Source organism: Vigna angularis, chromosome 4, assembly GCF_016808095.1.
Source record: "Vigna angularis cultivar LongXiaoDou No.4 chromosome 4, ASM1680809v1, whole genome shotgun sequence".
NCBI lineage: Eukaryota > Viridiplantae > Streptophyta > Magnoliopsida > Fabales > Fabaceae > Vigna > Vigna angularis.
In genome coordinates this window covers 38296663-38317519 of record NC_068973.1, presented here as the reverse complement: position 1 = coordinate 38317519, position 20857 = coordinate 38296663, and the positions used below count along the sequence as shown (strand labels likewise).

General features: G+C 30.2%; 2 protein-coding genes across 4 annotated transcripts; both read right to left on the bottom strand.

Moving 5' to 3' along the window:
- Window positions 1–1973: 1973 nt before the first annotated feature.
- On the bottom strand, window positions 1974–5333 carry LOC108330826 (uncharacterized). Its single transcript, XM_017565393.1, has 7 exons — window positions 5136–5333; window positions 3481–3567; window positions 3128–3370; window positions 2893–3054; window positions 2738–2791; window positions 2513–2656; window positions 1974–2435 (listed from the first exon to the last, which is right to left on the bottom strand). Exons 1-7 carry the CDS (start codon window positions 5286–5288, stop codon window positions 2049–2051), a joined length of 1230 nt encoding a protein of 409 aa, XP_017420882.1. The 5' UTR covers window positions 5289–5333; the 3' UTR covers window positions 1974–2048.
- Window positions 5334–11021: 5688 nt separating this feature from the next.
- LOC108331621 (uncharacterized) lies at window positions 11022–18072 on the bottom strand. Of its 3 annotated transcripts, none has more exons than XM_017566431.2 (7): window positions 17606–18069; window positions 17254–17499; window positions 17026–17096; window positions 16046–16467; window positions 13405–13741; window positions 11335–11412; window positions 11022–11231 (listed from the first exon to the last, which is right to left on the bottom strand). In XM_017566431.2, the coding sequence occupies exons 4-7, from the start codon at window positions 16450–16452 to the stop codon at window positions 11181–11183; spliced, it is 873 nt and encodes a 290-aa protein (XP_017421920.1). In that variant the 5' UTR covers window positions 16453–16467; window positions 17026–17096; window positions 17254–17499; window positions 17606–18069; the 3' UTR covers window positions 11022–11180. The 3 variants fall into 3 exon arrangements, with proteins under 3 accessions (XP_017421920.1, XP_052731865.1, XP_052731864.1); XM_052875904.1 differs by lacking the exon at window positions 11022–11231 and adding an exon at window positions 12740–12832 and having other exon boundaries at window positions 11342–11412; window positions 17606–18072; XM_052875905.1 differs by lacking the exons at window positions 17026–17096; window positions 17254–17499; window positions 17606–18069 and adding an exon at window positions 16566–16795.
- Window positions 18073–20857: the final 2785 nt, after the last annotated feature.

Sequence of the window (20857 nt, the reverse complement as noted above, 5' to 3'; positions counted from 1 at the left end):
CTTAAATTCGCAATAAATGCAATGACATGCTTTCTTACTTCATACTTACATTTATAGGTTTAGAGATGTGTTTATAACTAATATAGACTTAATCATAGTCCAATATCTAGTAAGCATACTTTAGAGATGTTTTTGCACTAGTGGCTTAAACATTTATGACCACTCAGTTATCCTTAATGTCTGGTCGAATGGTTTTTTTATTGAAGCTCTAGTGCACTATTGTTGTAGACCACTCGGTTAATAACTAACCAGACAATTATATAATATAATGTTAGAATAACATTATTCTTTTTATATTTATATACTCATGTAAAATAAGATAGAATGTTATATATGATATAGAATAATTCATTTCACTCGTTTTAAGAGGGTAAGTGGATTCATTCAAAAAAATTAACGTTTTTGAATCTAATTAAAAATAAAGAGAACATGCTAAAAGTCAAATAAAATAAAAAAGATAAAGTAAAAGTAAAAGTTTAACTAGAAAATTATTAGAATATAAAAGAAATGTTGCCACTTATTTTATACAAAATGTCTCTTTTAATAACAAACAAGATGATAAAATGAATAAAGTTGAAGCTTTTCATGAAGTTATTCAAGGTGTTGGCTCAACCAAGAGTTTTCAAGAAGAAAAACACAAAAAAAATATTAAGAGATTTTGGTACATAAATCTAAAAAATACATGCAAATTTGATTTGAATAAGTAGTTTCAAGAAGAAGATAATGATGATTAAGGACTAACTTTCCACAAAGAGATAGTGAAAAATATGTTTAAAATTTATCTTCCATAATTTTATTGAAACTTTTGTAAAATCAGTTTGAACTTTATGAAATTGTTAAATTTTGTATTTTTTTTTTCATTTTGGCACTCCACTTTCCATTAACTAAGCATTTTAATTATGATCTTTTTCTGCAATTCACATTTATTTATATGTAAATGGGGTTTAAAACCTTATATAAAATACTTAAACATTTGTAACTATGACTCAACAATTATCTATAACCAATCAAATTGTAAGTTGAATTCATATTTTTGTCAACTTTTAATATGACCTATTATTAATTAGAGATAAAGTTGCATTGCACTGATATTTAAAATCCAATTATTGTGTATTATAGGTATCCATCAATGTTTGAATAGTTTATAAAACTTCTTGAACTAATATTCAATTGCACTTTATTTAAACGAGTAACTATCCTTTTCTTTTTAGTTTTTCCTTATCAACAATTTTATATTTATTTGAACATTTGGTTCTCAATATCTGAAAAGCCTTCAAATGATTTCACTACTACAGTGACAAGCTTGTCAATATTTTTAAATAACTCATTGTATTACAATGACTATATAGCATAACAAAAATTCAAAGATTTAAGACATTTAAATCTACAAAATTTGTCTATTGACACATCAAACAAACGTCACAATGTGTGATTTTAATATTTAAAATCTATGTCGAAAAATGAAACTTTATCTTTTATAATCATGGTCATGTATATATATATATATATATATATATATATATATATATATATATATATATATATATATATATATAAAATATGAAACTATCAATTATATTAATTTTTTTGGTGGAATTCATGAAAAAAAAATGAGAAAATTTGATCGAGGAGCTATTTGAAGACTGTACATCTAAAAAATATAACACGAGAATCACCATGAAATATGAAATTCACACCACAATAATTATCAAGTTACGGAATTATTAAAATTAAACCTTGTTAAAGAACTACGGGACAAGATAAAATTCTAGAAGAAACATATAAAAAAATTCCCACAACGCAATTCAAAACTCAAACTAAGAACTTTTCACCAAAGTAATTTTAATTATTTATAATCCCATTTATTTTATTCACTAATTTACTTGAGAACTAGAAGGGGATGGTAAGAATTCCTTCAGTCGAAATTAATAAATAAGAATGTATGATAATATCTGGTAAAAACGACCTGGAACTTTAAAAGAAAGAGAAATTAATACATTACTTAATGAATGTTATTTGAGAAAGACATTTTAAGGAATGGAAAGGAATCAGGGACAATAGGGTGGCCTTCGTCCAGGGCCTCCAAAATAAAAGATAGGTTCAGCCCCATATTTGGCTTCATTGAGGGCACTGTAACAATAGGGTTCATCAGCCATTGCACTTACATAACTAGGATACTTGAGTTGAAGCGAATAATCCATAATCCTTATGTTCCGCATAAAGCAAGCATCCTTAAATCGACCATCTGCAAAATCTCCACTACCCATCTGTGTTGTCGTGTGAGGGGTTTTCTTTCTTATGTTGCTACTTGCCACTTGTCCTCCCCATTCAACCAATATCGCACTGTGCCTCAAAGAACTCAATATCTCAGCCGGCCAATAACCCACAGGGGTGTTCTTATTCACCTTCAGATACCAATTTCCCGTGTGTGCATCCTACATCGTACACACCACGTTAATCTTTTACCATCAATTCTAACATAATAATACTAATAATTTCAACATTCTTTTACCAGAAACATTCCAACATTAATGTCATATTGTTGACCCCAACGTGAAGATATAGGTTTTATGGTACCACCAAGCACCACCTGCCCTGTTTGCACAAATCCCGAACAAGTAAGATCAAAGCACCCTGTGGACCTATACGAATCCCTCTGCATCACAATCAACCAAATCAACACACCACGATTAAACCAATGTTTGATCTTTCAAGATCAATGAACAAAATAACTCACCGTCCAATACGCAAAAAACCTGGTTGCCCCATCACGATACAGCTTGGGATTCACCTGAATCATAATAATAAGGAAGCATTAGTGATGTGTTTGTTATTCGGTGAATGTAGAACATTGTAGTTGATGCTGAGTTTTGCGAGGTGACAATGACAAACCATCCACCCTGATTCCACGCTTTCAAAATAGGGATTGTTGTTGTTTTTAAGCCATATTTGAGCTGTGGTGAACTCGCCTGACTCGGGAACCTTTGGATTCCAAACGTTGATGTCTGCTTGTGAACCAATGTAATTGTATCCCATTGTCACAAGATATGCAGACTGCATTAACTTATAAGTTAGGCTCACCAAATTCAAAATACATGCGTAATTGTATGTATGAATCGACACATACCGAGCGATTTTGTGGAATAAATTCCTTTATTTGGTTTGCTGTTAAATTCTGAAGAGGCTGAGGAAATTTCCGACCAAAGCTATGAAGAGAATCGGCTCTGAGTAAGTCTTCCCTTAGGATTCTGCGTATCGGAATGGTTCCTTTTGGGCAACTTCCACTCTCTTGCCATGTCTGAAATATCTCTGTCTCCGAATCATCTTCTGTGCTTGAATCTTCAGATTTTAGCATATAATCAGGCATCATCTGCCACATCCATTCTTTAAATTAAGATGCATACTCAAATGTAAAATCACAATTTTAATGTCAAAACTACTCATTTTAAATTAAATGATCATATAAAAAAATAATGAGACCTTGATGGTGTGGTTTTTTAAGGCCGGATGATCAAAAGCAGGTTGATCGTAGATGTTGACGCAATCAATAATATCTCCATCTTCACTCTGCAAAAAAAATAAAATAAAAATTACAGCCTTTCTAATTTTGTTTTTATTTCTTAAATTAAAAATCCAATATATACTCCACCTGTATTTGTTTTTAAATGTTGAGAGCAGTCCATTGATTTCTTATTCACTTAAATGGATTTGGAAAGAGTTATTGAAGATAAGTGAGACTAGATTTGAAAGTAAATTTTTTTAATCTGTCACATTAATCAAATTTTACACTAATTTACACAAATTTTATCTACTCTCACTTATCTTCAAAATCCACTTAAATAAATAACAAAAAATTTATCTTCAAATTCTCTCAAATTCATTCAATTACTCCTTCTCAAATCAACTCAAGTGAACAGGGAACGAAGGATATCTTTTAACAACATATAGTAAAAATGTTTAAATAATAAGTTTTTCATGAATTATTTCAAAAAATGAGCGAGATATTTTAAACTCTATAAAAATAACCAAGCTCTAAAAAATATGTATTAGGTTCCTATTGATTATTAGTTTTTCTTTATTTATTTAAGTTTTACTGTTTGTAGAGCTCAAAACTATATTAGTTATAATTTTACCATTCTTTTTAAAGTTCAACAAAAATTAAAATGTTTCATATTTCTTTTTTGAGAAAAAAAATTTAAAAATGAGAACATAGATTATTTATAGTAAGAGAAGAAAATTAAAATTTTATCATAAATATAAAATATATTATTCTGAGTGATTTTTTTTGTTGAAATAATATCGAAATGATAAATATATTATTCAAATTGATTTAAAATAAAGAAAATTAATAATTTTATTCATTAATATTTTGTAACCAAAACTTCTAAAGCTGGGGTATTAAGTAGACAAGTACTTTTAAACGAAAAAAAGTATAAAAAAAATAAACAGATTACTAAAAATAAAATTATGAAACTGATTTAAAATTATGAAAATTGATAATTTTATTTAGTAATTTTTTTGTAACCAAATTAATGAAAATTCAAATGTAAAACTAAATCTCATTTGAGATAGAAATAAAAGAATAAAAAAGAATATAAAAATAAAATTCATTAATTCATTGTGTTAAAATATTAAGTAAAAAGAATGTTAATTTCTTATATAATTACATTCATATATAATTTAATTGATATTGTAACTCTCCGAAAACCAAACAAAAACTTTTAATGCTGGGTACGAAGAAAACAAGTATCTTGTAAAAAAAATTGAAACGAAGGTTAAAAACAAATTTATTCTGTTGTACGTTATTCAACTCACTTGGAAATTTATTTTAAAATTAGCAAAGTCTCTTTGACTTTAATATTTATTATCCTGCATTAAATCATTTCTCTAGTGGCTTCTGACAGAACCTCTGTTATGATTAATGATGACAAAGTCAACCCTTTTTACAGCATATTCAACCAAAGCTTGAGAAGTTCTGTTTAATATATTTTCTCTATAGGATGAGAAATTTAGCCCTTTGGAAGCATTGATGATTTGGTTTTATGAAATAAAGAATTTGAGAACATTGAAGAGACGGTAAAATCTGAAAGAAAAAAGCTTATTAAAAAGAGTGAGAGAATGTTGTAAATGCAAACCTTGATGGTTTTGACAGCAGGCTTGTTGAGTTGTTTCAATTTGGCTTCAATTTCTGTTTCTAGGGTTGATGATTGCTTTGCTTCAATGTTGAATCCGATGCACAATGCAAAGAATGCCCAAAACAACAAAATTTTAGCTTTTGTCTCTCTCATTTCACTCTGATTTGTTCTCTGTACTTATCTGCTAACCTCTGCTGGACATTTACAACTTAAACTTGCATGCCTGTCATGTTTAAATATAATCACTCATTTATTCATGCATTTATTACAAAATTAGTTCTTTTGACTTTTTATACCATTTGCCTATGGTTCTTTTTATTTATATTTAAATATTATTTTAGACTTTATTTTTATTTTATTTCCTTTAATATGATTTTTATTTTCAGTTATTCAATATGATTTTTATGTTTTTGGTTATTCAACGTGATTTTTATTTTAATAAATTTTTTGATTTATTTATTTTTCATAACGTTCATTTAAATTGATAAAACTATATGTTAAATCATTATTAGGCCAGGTGATAATGTCAGTATTATATATTAAATCAGTGTCTCACATGTCAATTTAATATTAATGTTACATGTAAATGTTTTATATTCAATTTAGTATTAATTTTTAATTTAGTCTCAAATTTTAATTAACTTTGTTTAATTCAGTTTCAATTTTGAATTTTAAAACAAAAATTCTTCATTATTTTAAAATTAGATGAAAATTTGTTCATTAATTTTAAAATTAAAAAAAATTAATTATTCTTAAAATTAGAAAAAAAATTCTTTATTATTTTTAAAATTAGAATGAAAATTCTTCGTTAATTTTAAATTGGAAGAAAATTTCTTAACTACTAAAGTTAGAAGAATTTTTTTAATTTATTTTTAAAATTAAAAGGAAAATTATTTATTAATTTTAAAATTAGAATAAACTTTTTTCATTGTTTTTAGAATTAGAAGCAAAATTATTTATTATTTTAAAAATTATAAGGAAAATTCTTAATTTTAGAGTTACAAGAAAAATTCTAATCTATTTCTAAAATTTGAGGAAAAATTCCAATTTACTTTTAAAGCTAGAAGGAAAATTATTTCTTATTTTTTTAAATTTAAAATAAAATTCTTCATTATTTTTAAACCAATTATAACCCTATTTTTTATATATAAAAAATCAAGCATACATTTAATAATTATATTCCAATAATATAGATAATTAGTTTAAAAATAATGAAACAAATATTTAATAAAAATATGAATTTTAATAAAAATTAAATTTAATCTCAATTTAAATAGTGACAAAATTGAAATTGAATTGAAGAAAATTAAAAAAAAATAATATTGAACCTAAATTAAACAAAATTAACAGAAAATTGTGATTGAGTTAAATATAAAATATTAATACATAAGTGAACAAAAATAAAAATTAAAATAATATTTAAGCTATTTATTTATTATTAATATATATATATATATATATATATATATATATATATATATATATATATATATATATATATATATATGTATATATATATATATATATGTATGTGTGTAAGAATGTCCTATCAAATTTTTTATAAGTTTTCAATTCGTTAAACATACTTTAACAATTCACTTATTTCAAGTAAAGATGTTCGCATTTTAATTGTATATTTTGTTGCTTTGTCACAGATCAAGTTCGTAAAACAGATTAATTGTGTTTCATGCGAAGAGATAATTTTATTTAAGTATAATTTATTTACTTCTCACTTTTGAACCAATGTTATATTTAGGTATTCATAATAACCTTTTGGTAATAATCACATTTTGTTTTTCTTCTCGCTTTATAAATATATTTTGTTTTCCTCTTTACAGTTTTGTTAAGAAGTTAATGATATTTTTTTTTAGTCTTAGATTAAATATTTAACTTGGAGGTAACAATATTCTTCTTTCATACTGACTTAAAAATATTGAATAAATTGTTTTGGTTAATAATATATAAATAAATAAATTTTAAAATATCTATGAAATATTTTATAAGTCTTAATAATCAATCACACATTATGTATCTTCTGTAATAAAGAACATATCATATGTATGTTATATTAGGTAATACATTGTCCATACCTTGTACTCGATTATGTGTGTTTAGACTAGATTAACAATGTCTATTTTAAGTGTTTCCCGGTTATATTTGAGTTTAATGTTTAAATAGCCATAGATGTCATTTGATATTATTATGTTTTCTACTATTGTCTTTTTGGAATTTGTGGAGAAAAATCCATTTAAAAAAAAAAACCAATACAAGGTATTGCACAAAGTACTTAATAACAAAAATGGAGTTTTTTTTTTTGGCATGAAGGCATATATGAAAAAGAAAAGTATATTACAATTGATGATAATGCATATTAAGATTAGACTAACACTATGCTACATAAAAATAAATTTATGTATTCATTTCTACGATGGTAAACCATGGTAAGTCTATTTGGAAGAATTAATTTATTAATATTTTAAAATAATAACAATGATTTGAAGAAAATATTTTTATTAGGTAGAAGAATTATTGTTCTCTTTGGTGGGGAGAGATTCTCCTGCAGAAATCATGCAGTTTCAGGATCCACTAAATGTTTTATTAGTTTATTTTTATTGGTTAATTAGTTAATTAATGGAGAAAATATAATATAGTAATGAAAATTGTTAAAAAGACAGAAGAAGAGAAAACAGATTTGCCTAACTTTGACAGCAGAACCAGCTGGAACAGCACAACACCCACTCAAATTATATTGCCACTCTGTAAATTTCTCTGCATTCCCAAAATACCCTTCTTTTCTCTTCTCATTTCCCTTCTATATAAACACTCCTTCACCTTCTTCACTTCATACGCATTGCTTTCTCTGCCCACACTGCTCCTATCAAAACCCTAAATCACTGATAAACAATGGCTTCTTCTCAAGTTCTAACCATGACCACAGTGGTGGTCCTTCTTGCCATCGTCTCCGCCACTTACGCTGCTGATGCGCCGGCGCCTAGTCCTACCTCTCCCGCTTCCGTCATCTCTCCCTCCTTCGTCGCGGGTTTTCTAGCCGCCGCGGTTGCTCTCGTCTTCGGATCTTCTCGCAGGATCTGAACATGCGGAGCTTCCTCCTTGAGATTTTCAATTTCTCTATTTTTTGTGTGGATTTACCAGAGATCGAGGCTTGCCTAGTAGTATATAGCTCTCTCATGTGTTGATGTTCAGAGATTTCATCTGTTCATTTCTGTATCTTTAGTTATTTTGCCATTTCTTGAGTATTATTATTTGTGATATTTGTTTCGGTACATAATCAATTTCTTTTCTTTTCAAGGTTGTGCTTCTTTCTAGTGTTTTTTTATTAATTATACTGTTTTTTTTTAGTTTTTCTGTTAATTCAGGTGATCATATCAATAGATGATGCTATCTATGGTCTGAAGCCATTCTTTAATTTTGATAATGACTTCGGTAGCAGCATGCCGATATTAAAAGAAGATATAAAATAATTATATTTAAACACCCATTTGGGTTTCCATTTGAAGGTCCTTTAAGTTCAAAAATTAAAATTTACAAAGGAATAATACATTTTGAATTGGAATAGGAATTGAGTTTACCATAAATTAAGTTGTCATAGTTTTGAAACAGAGAAAAAGAGAGATTGGACCGCAAATTCAGGGTACGAAATAAAGTTTGTTGAAATTTCATGGAGGATTGATAAAGACATTTTTGTTGTCCTAGTTAGAAACTTGTAATTCAAGAAAACAGAGTATATGTTTGTGGGGTTCACGTTGTGTTTACACATAAACTAAATTTAAGTAGTGCTTTAAATGTCATACCAACTCATGTTACTACTCCAATAACATTATTAAAATTTTATGTTTGGTGAAAATCTACTTATTGTATTAATACTTTTTTTTTCTAAGGAGAAAAATATATATAAGTAATATCTGTGATGTTTATAAATCATAATTAGATTTTGTTTCAATAATATCAAATTATATTTAATAATTTTCTATTATAGATATTATAGAGAACAGACTATTTTTTATTTAAAAATAACAAAATAGTTATGTTATTTTATTTATTTTTTAAATAATTATCATGAATTTTAAAACATATAAAAATTCAAGTTAAGCAAATCAGAGTCTTTCCACTGAGATAGTCCAAAAATACATTCTCCAAATATAAATTAAAGTTAAATTTAGTTGCATTTTTGGTTTATTATAAATTTGGATTTGCTCTTCCAAATTTAATTAAATTATTTTATTCTCTTAAATTTTCAAAAATACATTTAACCTCAAATGTGAGAGTTTATTCTAAAACATTTTTAATTCTTCTATTAATTATTAATTTTGGGGAGATTGAAATTGTATATATTTTTTTTCAAATTTATTCCTATTTTAGTTTATAACTTTTGTATCATCGTTTATTTTCAAATAAAAATATGTTAGGATGGTTGGACCCACAACAACTACATGGCACAGTTTTGCCATAGAAATGGTATTAAACAATTAAACAACATTGGTATAACTCCAAAAGTGGTTCCCACCTCAACATGAAGTAATTACCCTCACACTCCACGTTCTAACATTTGAGTTATTACAGTTTTATGTAACTATATTTTTTTTATGACCAATTAAATTAAATTAAATCTACTTAATTTGGAGGTTAAATAATTTGAGTCAGATTAAAAATAGATTAATCCATAACTCATACAAATATTTTATTAATTTTTAATAAGTTTTTTTATTATAATTATTTATGCAGTGATAATTTGATATTTTTAAATATTATAATATTGATAATAATGTTTAAATTATTTATTTATTAAATTAACACTTTAATTTTTAATTATTATTATTATAATTGATTGAATAGGTGAACGTTAATTGTATTATTATAAAATAAATAAAGTTGGATCAATCACTTTCATAGTCTTTCTTAATATATATAAAATAATTTAGAAAAATAAAATAATCTTAAGTCAATCCACTAAACTATCAACCATAATATAAGATTATAAAATCTCTAATTCACCAAAAATTAAATTGAATTGAGCCAAATTGACTCACTCCACACCCTACACCCATTACATTACTTTAAAAGAGAGTAATTAATTAAAATTACTAAAATACTTATAATGCAACCAAAAGATAAAATACAAAATTTATAGAGATAGTTTTAAAATACAAAAAAAATATATAAGGATTTATATTTAATTTCAGCTTGGAAAAGTGATTTTGAATCTAAGATTTTGAAACTTTCAAAAAATGTATGAAAAAATAATCCCCTTCAATTCCTAAAGTGATAGTTTAGCCTATCAATACTTATCAATATTGGCAATTGATGATTTTAACTCCACTTTTTATTTGTATACCCATATTTTGTCTTTAAGCAAAACTATCTTCACAACAAAGCTTTTTAAGAGCGATTGCTTGAGATTTCGGATAGATAGAAACCATGGGAAAAGAAAAGAATAGTGAATCAAATTCGAAAACTAAAAACTTAAAAGGAAAAAACAAAGATAACACATCATCATACCTACCTAAGACCAAACAAATTCCTTTGACACACTATCCCATTATTTAAAAAGATTAAGAATCATTTACTTATTATCACAGCCTTCTAGAAGATGCTCTTTTTCAAAATGTTCATTGCTAAAGAACACGAACAAATGTATTGTGAGAACCCCATGGCTAAAAGAGTGATATTATTTTAAGTTAAAATTGTTATAAAAAATGAGAGCGTAAATGAGAATTTGTGTGATAAAATGAATAATAGGAAATGTTGTCAAAGGTGTTGTGAGACACATTGTGTTAGTGAAAATGCCCCTCTTTGAGGACACCTAGTCATTTGCAATTTCGAAGCAGTTTTCCAGACTAGGAAAGAAAGGAAATGAAGGCAAGGATCGCAAAGCTAAAATATTTAATATTTTGATTTCGATGAGTTGGCATCCAGCTTTGATGTTATGCCATGCTTTACAAAATCCATGCATTTCCTACATCCTTACCAAACATAAAGCTTAGCATCTTCACTTCTCAACATTCATAGTCTCATTAACTTTTCTCTCTACTCAGAGTCAGACTCCATGTTTCCCATTGCTTTCAAACCTCTTGGTCTCTGCATCAAAATAAATTATATTTCTTTATTTATGTGCCACAAAAATATCGTCTTCTCATAATTACAGAAATGGGATCTTCCTCTTTTTTCCCATTCCATTTACCTTTTTGGATATTTTCTTCTCCCTAACCTCATATCGTTCCAAGGTAAGATCGCACAACCATGCACCAGGACTAACGAGCTGTCAAACAAACCAAACAATATTCAAAAACACAAATCAAACATGCACTTATTCACAGTTTCAATACATAACACCTTAATAAGACAGAAAAGAACCCAATAAACAAATAAATAAAAACATTTTCATCTTTACTTCATCAAAGTTTATAAAGATGCAAGGATAAGAAAAGAAGAGCATAAAAGAAAATATTTGAATGCACATGAAATTATAATATTATAAATGTAAAAGAAGATGAAACCTTATATAGACCAAAACATAAACTTAAACCTAAAAGCAACATTAGAAAAAGCTAACTGTAATTTTTTTAATTCTCTTCTCATCCAGAAAAATGTGTCACGCATTTTTATTATTCAAAAGCCTAGCAATAAAAATGGCTTACAAGCTATAAAGAAGAAATTCTAAAACAAAAATGAAAATGATATAAATGTAACATATTATTACACGGGTATATATTTATTTCTTTGAACTATTTCTATACCATGAGTGTAATATTTTGGCTAGATGAGAGCATACAAGAATTTCTTCTGGTATTCCACCCAGCTAAGAAGAGGTCAACCAGTTTCTAAATTTGTCGGCTACTTAGTAGGAGTTTTGGTCTTTTGTTGATAAGTCTGTCTAATGACTATTCATATTCAATCAGGTACGTCCACTGCAACTGACACCACTCATTACACAGAAGATGAAATCCAGTATGGTCGCTCCCACTTTCTAATATATAAATCCAAACTCCACTAGACAGGTGTGATAGTCTCTTTTTATTTATTTATTATTTCTTTTACTTAATTCATTATTTGTTATTTCTGGACCAGAACCCATTTAAAGTAGCACTGAATAGATAAATATCAAGTGACAGAATATTATCAATAATAATAACATTAGAACCACAGTTTTACTATTGATTTTCAATACCAGTTTTATGATCAAGATCACAGTTTCACCTTTTATTAAAAATAACAGGATTTTCAATACCAGGTTTAAGAAACCACATATTTGGGCCACCTAGGACAAAAAAGAAAACAGATTTTTTTTAATTGAAGTACTGCTGCACACAGATTATTATACTAATTGGTAGGTGTAGGCATCAAATTCAAGAAAACTATTCACTTCCCACTTCTGGAATTATTATTTTACTATAATTTATTAAAAGCTTATTCAGCTTTCAGGATTCATCGGTGACCATGTGAAGGAGTAGACTAATCTTTATCTGTGCGAACACTTCCAATAAGTAATAATGGAAAATAAGTAATAAAACAAATATGATTAAATATTATTATTTTAATAAATTAAAAAATAAATGTTTCACGTAAAAATAGTGATGACTACGTACAGATGGTGGTGATGTTAGACTACTTAATTATTTTGGTGACTAACTATTCGGTATGAGCCAAGCTCCCTTTGACGCGTGTAATGCACTCCACAGCTGCCAACCGTGTATAGCTTTTTCAGGAAAAGGGAAAAGCAAAATACCAAAGGAAAAAAAAAAAGGCACTCACCTAAAGGAATACCACCACAAATCAACTACTAAAATTAGAATATGCTACAAATAAATCTGTCCCAGAATTCAACTTTTTAATAAAAAAAATATAATCTTATTAAAAATTATTAGTCAAATTTTCTGATGGGCTAAGCTTTATACTAATAATAATATGCTTTTAAAAAATTAAAATATGATTTAGTTGGTTTTCACACCCATTCTAATACTGTTATTATGCCCTTACTAAGCAAAATAATTAGAACACCTTTTTCTTGTTGAGTGAGTACCAAAACAAAGTCATAGAACCTCTGTCAGAGAGTACTTCATCCAAATTATGAATTTCATTGAGATTTGTTTTTACTATTGTCATTGTATTACTACTAGAAAATAAATTGATGGGTGCTGCTATGATTTAAGATATTGGACATCAAGAAAAGATCATGTTGATGTGATGAATACCAATAATAATTAAGTTGAAGAAAATAATGAAAAAGCAGAAAAGGGGAAGTGAGGCTTACATTAAGCGTGCGCTGAATGAATTTTGCTCTCTTCTTGGGTCTCTGAGGCAGCTTTGAGCCCTTAATGGCGAGAAAATCTTCTTCCTTCTCCTTGTTGGTCAAGGCAATCACGAACTTCGGGGGCCACACGGGCGGAGCCGCGTCTCCGCTGCCAGAGGGCGACCCTCCCTTCTTGCTATCGTGCGCAGTATCCGATGAGGCTGCGGACTTGTTGTTGTCATTAAGGTGGTTGTTATGGGTCCCCCTCTTATCGTGCGCACCCCTGTCCGGTGAGGCAATTCCCCTAACGCCCCCGTTGCTTTGTCCTCCTCTCATGGCACTTGAACCTTCTGAGTTCCTAAATTACAACCCAAAAATTTAAAACGCAACCACAGCACACATGTAATTATCCTATGTGTCTTTCTTAATCGTAAGAACGTGAATCACATCACATAACACGACATAATAAATAGGGCAAACGAAGATGCATTTCAGAGGTTATTTTAGAGTTAATAAACATATATGTATATATTATTATATTATATTATGTATGAAAAGTAACCAGGGAGTGGCGAGTTTACGAAATTAACCTTGGGTGATTGATCTAGATCCAAGGGTGGGAGAGGCTGGAATCTATGTAGACAGATTTTTTAGCGTAGAAAAAGGCGTGGTTTTTGGCTCGTTGCGGGGCTTTGTATTTGTATTTTGGTTTGAAGGAGAGTTGGGTAGTTAATTTATTTTGGTTGAAGGGAAGAGAATTGGATATTTGAGTCGAGCCTCGAGGGGCCTAGCCTAAGAGAGAAAGTGTGTGTGATTCCCTATAACGGGCACAGCTGGTTCCACGGCTTCTTTGGAGCCGTTGGATTTAGAGAGCTTTATTATTGGGCAATGAAGATGAAGATTGCTACGTGGTGGAATGATGAAGGAGACGGGACGGATCTGCGACCTGGTCCCTTCGATCCGACGGCCAAAATGGAAAAGGACGTTTCGTTAACACGTGGAAGGAAACCCTCCGTTTCATGGTTCCATGTGAATAATCAACTCCTGCTTCCGCCTCCTACATGTAGATCCAGAACCTGCAAATCCCCCTCTCCTCTAATCTAATCCCAATCCTAATCCTATCTTCTACAACGCACAATCCTCCTTCATTACTTTTCTTTCTATGACAAGAATTCAACATTTTTTTTTCTTTTTTATATAATTTCCATAACAGTAGTAAACAGTAACGAAACTCGGAATTAAATCTCACAGTAAATAAAATACCGGCCTGAGATTTGACAGAGTCAAAATAAATATCCCCTGATCTTCTAGGTTTTTCCATGGAAAACTCATCAAATATATAAAAACAAGATCTAGAAAAGAAAATGTCAACGGCAAAGAATCAACCACACCAACCTAAACCTCCCAAGAAATCTCAAAGCCCCTGTCAGACGTCAGAAGCAAAGCAGCAAGGGCTTGGATTATTAACCTGATTTTCATTATAAGACTCGCCCGACGCTACCAATGATTCCAAGTTAAAATGTAAAGAAACAGACACAAACTATTTTGATTAAAAAACGAAACATCCAAATTAATAATGCAATGCCCGAAGGATTCCCCAAGTTTCCAACCGATTAAGCAAGAATCACGCTCCAACTATGTGTTGTTTTTTTGTGTGCTAATCCAAATTCAGAACCAGATATTATTAATATACCCTATCATCTAGTTGTGAGGCAGACATTAGAGAAAGTGAGCTTAGCTTCTGGAAACAAAATTTGACGGAAGTAAAGAAGGGGATCTCACGCACTTACTCACCGTGAGTTCCTCTTCATTGTTTAATTTGGATGAGACTGCAAGGACCTGACCAATTGGAGAGTCGACAGAATATAAGCCTTTGTGTATTCAGCCGAGATGAATTAAAATATAATAATAATTTGAGTAGTGGCCCAAATTTTTAATTTTTAATTTATTTACGGTAATATTTGAAGCTTAAGATTCTTTGGGTGAGAAATGTGATTTACAAGTTGCACATCATCGCATATAGCCGGCCCAACGAAATTTCGTGGCAGACATCCCACTAAACAATTTCAAAACCACTCTCTGCCCCCACTACTCCTCACTACACTTTCAACTCATTCCCATGCCCACGCTGTGTTTTTTCTCTGCCACTTTTGTTTCCAGTTCCCTTCTAACCAGTTCCTCAGATAGGTATTTATTTCACTCGTACCCATGTGCTGTTTCCTTTCAAACTATACACATATCTTTCGCTAAAAATACCTTCACAGTACACGTACACCACCACAAACCCTAGCTTATTTATTTTATTTAATCAACAAAATAAAACAGATCAAAACAAAACACTGGCCCACGCGCCACTGCGCCACCAACACCATCCTTGCCCTCAAGATAAGTATGGATGGATACACACTCAACCAGAGAAAAGCAAAATAAAAACAATTATCAAGATATGTAATTTTAAGTAACGATTTTTAACTTTATGAATCACAACACACAAATCTTGAGTTTTCCATCTTTTCGGTATAAAATCCCGAATTTTATCAAATTGACCTATTCTCAGATCTCATTTCAATCTCGCTTAATCATATTTTTTTTTTAAAAATAAAGATTAAATCATATTTATGGGGAAAGATAAAGTAACAAAGTGAATGACAAATTGCGTTACCTGAGAATTCGTTGCTGCGGAGAAGAAGGACGTTGACGGAGATTTGGATACCCGTTAATCTGATTATGATGATGATTGTTGTTGTTATTATTATGAGTGTGTCCAACTCCAAGGGTGTTATTATTGACACCGAAGGTGGGCTTATTTAAAGAATCCTTATCGGTTCTAACGACCCGGCGATCCACCCGAACCGTTGTCCTCTGAACCGGGCCTGAAGAATCGTCCTTAACCTGCACCTTCATGCACCTTAACCGCTTCCGATTCCCCCACTGCAACACCAAATCCGACGTTGTTCCCTGTCTAGCGCCATCGGAACTCGCCCTCAACAGCAACGACCCTTCCCCTCCGCTTTTATCTCTAGCACCAGACACCGTGTTATTGCTTCGAATACTTGAATCTTTCTCCATTTCTTCAACCTTTCCCTGCCATCATCATCGTCATCATCACCATACTAGGTTAATTTAACTACTAGCTACGATAAAAATAATTAAAATTAAGATTTAGTCCTTCAAATTGCTACATTTTTAAATTGAAATTGAAATTGGATTTGTGTTCCTTCACAAACACAGACAGCGTCTCTCTCGTTCACATAACTGACGTTACTACACTGTTTAACAGGATTTGTGCATCGAATGGTCCATGAACAACAACAAAAAAATTGTGCACTGTGAGCATCTTCTATATCCGGGTCAAGACAAAAATGGACGATGACAATAACAAGAGGAAGAGGAACCGAAGACAGTGGAAATGTTCAGGTGCACAAGGAAAAAAGAGGTTCAAATTCAGTATTTCCACAGGACAGCTAGGATAATGTGAAAACGAGACATCAATCGATTAAATTCAACTGGTCTTGGGCGGTTCTGCTCAATGCCTCGTCTCTTCAAAAGCCACACTAGGATTGTATTGTGAGCGGTTGAGATTACGAAGAGCACCAAAAACACGAGTTAGGCCAAAGAGATCCAGAAAAACGGGATGTTTACCTTACAAAATTACCACTAACTAGAACATGAATCAATTCCTTCCGACGAAACCAAGGGGATTTTTCGTTTTCCTGCAGGAAATTATGAAGAAGAGAGAAATCAGAGAACAATAGCAAGAACATACGAACATCAAAACTGAATTAACTGTTGCGGCCAAGACTGCAAGGTTTGCGATCAGAATCAATTTATTCAGTTCTAATTTTGATTAAGTACATTAGTTTCTCTCACCTAAATCAGGTCCGGCCAGAACTTCGTATGGCTGTAGGAAAAGTGCCGGGATTTCAGTTCTGAAGCTATGGAAAATGTAAATCTATGTTGAAAATTCAAGTAATAATGACATTTCAAAGCTTCTATCAGCGACGATGGATATAAACTCAGTCTTTACACCCAAGCAAGAAACGATCGTCTCTGTAATTACAGGGCAAGCAGAAAGTTCAGAGCTTCAAAACCCTTTTTTTCTCACGAAAAATGTATCTGCGGAGGCCCAAAAAAAAATCAGGAATAACTTAGCACAGACACCAAAGGAAAGAATAGAGGAACGAAATAAGACAAGAACAAAACTTGGGTCTTATTTCCCAACCTTCAAAACTGGAAATCTTCTGCAACTTATTAATCGCAATGATCAAAGAAAATCTCCAGAACAGATTTCAGTTGAAAATTTAAAACGGAATTCGGACAAACTCATGAAAACACTCTTGGAACATGCATCTGAAAACATAAATGAACCAACAAAATTGGGAGAAAGAAAAAAGGATTGGAGATAAATACAAGTTTGGTTGTCGTGGGTGGGCAAAAGGAGGAAGAAAAGAAAAAGAGATAGATATTGATGCTGTCTAAATGGCTAACCCCATTGTATGTTTGAAAAAGTCAGATCCTGAAGATGAAAGTTTGGGCTATGTGAATTAGTGTTGTAAATTGGAGGGGAAGCGTGAGAGGTGAAGGAAGAGAAGAGAAGAAAAAAAAGGGTTGAAGAGGAAGCAGGTTGATGTTGTGATAGAACCAAAATGGGGTGTGTGTGTGTGGGTTGGTGTTTCCATTGAAGGACCTGTTTGTGTTATATACATACATCTTGTAGTACACACACAGACACTCCTTTGCACCACACCGTAGATCAACAATCTCACGGCTTTCCTCTTTTCTCCCTCTAACCATTCACGGTTTACCCTTACACATCCCTTAAGCCGCTCCCTCATACCCTTACGCCGTTAATGCTTTCACACCACGTTAACGGAATCTCTACACTCCTCACATTCCAAATTCCAATTATTATTTCAATGTTAATCCTTTTTATCTAATCATGCTTTTTTAAATATTAATTTTATATTTTCATACATTTTAAAGAACTTCAGCATTTTATATTTTCATTTATCACCAATTATCATATAAAAATATTTTAAAAAGAGTGCTGGATATTTCTTGTGTTAAATTTATTGAACTTTTTTGCAAAAATTATTTGATATTTTAAAATTTTACTCTTTAACAATACATAATTATTAAATTCATAATAAAACATATTTCGCCCACTTAAGTTCATTTCATTCCCGCGCCCTGAATTGATATTTAACCAAGGTTAGGTTAGTTAACCGGATGTTTATAATTCACCGAACCACAACTCCAGTTATCTCCAACAACGTGGCAAGTAGTAACTAAGAATTTGGTTTCTTGACAGTTCTGTCTGTGAATGTCAGCTGTTTCGTGAATCATAAAAAGAGAGATAAATCTGATTCATACTTCAATCTAGGAACTAGGGATTGACCAAATCCTGGCTGTCCATCTATGTGTAATTCCAACTCTCATTTTAATTTCCAGTAATTTCATAAATCAACTTTTTGTATAAAATTCAAATTAAAACTTAAATCTTTCATATTTCTTAAATAAAATATATTGACCAAAAATTATTTTGCAATTTTAAAGATGTTTAATACTTTTTTTAGGGTTCAAAATTTCTTTCCAATGTTACTATACTTTCAAAATATAAAATTACCCTTTAGTGGCTACCTGTATTAATTGATATCTACATTTGACTTTTGTGTGTTAATTTACATTATAATGATTATATAATTTAAACTTTATTTTATCAAACATATTCTATTCTATTTTGAATTGTCAGAATATAATTACTAGTTTCACCATATTATTATACACATGGGTACATGTGGTTAAACATCTATTATGCACAAAAATAGAGAGTTGGTTTAAGAAATAATGACCAAAGTGTAGTAGATGACACAATGATATAGCATAAGGTTAACAACCATTATATTTAATCTTCAATGGAGGTCTTGCTATGAATTATGCACTGAAACTGCTGTGCAGACAACTCCAGAGACCTCAGCCATTTGCTCTTTCCGTATTTCAGTATTGCAGTTGATGGCAAAGGACCCCGTATGTTTCATCCCATACTAAGACAGGAATTCACAATGTGTCTTAAACCTCCTAATCCGAATCAACACTAAATTAAGTCACAGCTTTGTCAGAAATCAAAAGCTTTTGTTGATAAACTCTGTTTTCGCTCGGGCCTGTTTGCATGATAATTTTTAGGAGAGGTACAAAACCTTTCCAAGTAATAAACGAAAGTTTCAAATATCCTTTTCTCAAAGAATTTATATTTATATTTGTTTATCTAATATTGTCTGTTCATCAAATTCAACATAAATAAAATAATAATTGAATTTATAATTATGGAAATTGATTGTAATAACAAGAATTTTAGACATTATGACTGAAATTTAAGATGAAACTTCATTATAATTAAGTTTTCATGAATAATATGAAGATAAAACTCTATATAACATAACATTATTTCATTCAAACATTCACATCAAGATATATTAGTTATAATCCCTTAATAACTAATTAAATTAACGTATAATTCGCATCAAGTCAGATGCTTAGAATGACAATGTTATCAGGTCTATTCCTAGATCTCAAATCACTTAGGTATTTTATGTTCATATTCAAAGTTACTTTTTAGTAAGTACAGACATTCAGATAGCATTATATTTTCATACAATGACAGTAAATTCAAGAAAGAGCATATAAACAGACAAAGATATATTGCACATGAATTTTACATCAAAGTGAGTTTATTACATTCAATCTCAATTAAAAGTGAAATTAGCTACTACGAACATACAAGTTTGGCGAAATTTCATGAAAGAACAACATCTTGATGCCTTCAAGTAGCCTCTGCCAATTTCCCTAAGTTTCTTCCTCTTTTTCTAACCAGAACTGAACTCATTTATTTTTTTCTCGACTAAATAACCACTTCCAGAATTACACTATTCACTGAGCGAGCAAATGTGCATGTACTGAGCAAAATTTCAATTGTTTCTATGTTAACTAATCCCACTTGTTGAGCGAGTCACTATGCTCGTTGAACGAATCATAAGTGGCTTAGCGAGAACAACCTGACAGATTCTTCCATATTGCATCAATTTTTTGTACAATGATCTAACACAACTTTCATAACAAGTATTACATTTTTCTATGAGAAAAACAAAATAACTCATGAATAATTACAACTTTAAGAGTATTAATAAGCATGAATAACGAATATTTTTTCACACTTATTAGTGCACTTCAACAATCTGTTTTTATTCCTATACATATGGCTTTCTCTTCAATAATATCAGTTTTGTTTCTCGTCTCCTATCCTCTTATCTCGCTTATCTTTTCTTCTCTTTCACTCTTATTCGTATTGTTTTGTACCACTTTCTTTTTTGTTTTACTACAGTGTATCTTTCTCATCTTCAACATTCATAACGACACAGGTTTTTGGTAAGATGGTATCGAAATCAGGTTAAAACCTTAGAAAAAAATGTGTTTGTTG

Bases quoted from the DNA above. Each gene is read 5' to 3' on its own strand.
- LOC108330826 (XM_017565393.1), bottom strand. From the start codon at position 5,288: ATGAGAGAGACAAAAGCTAAAATTTTGTTGTTTTGGGCATTCTTTGCA. The intron at 3,055-3,127 runs GTATGTGTCGAT...AAGTTAATGCAG, and splicing joins TTATTCCACAAAATCGCTCG to TCTGCATATCTTGTGACAAT. The intron at 2,436-2,512 runs GTAAAAGAATGT...TGTACGATGTAG, and splicing joins TTAATGTTGGAATGTTTCTG to GATGCACACACGGGAAATTG.
- LOC108331621 (XM_017566431.2), bottom strand. From the start codon at position 16,452: ATGGAGAAAGATTCAAGTATTCGAAGCAATAACACGGTGTCTGGTGCT. The intron at 13,742-16,045 runs GTAACGCAATTT...GTTGTAATTTAG, and splicing joins CCGCAGCAACGAATTCTCAG to GAACTCAGAAGGTTCAAGTG. The intron at 11,232-11,334 runs GTAAATGGAATG...ATTTTGATGCAG, and splicing joins AGAAGAAAATATCCAAAAAG to AGACCAAGAGGTTTGAAAGC.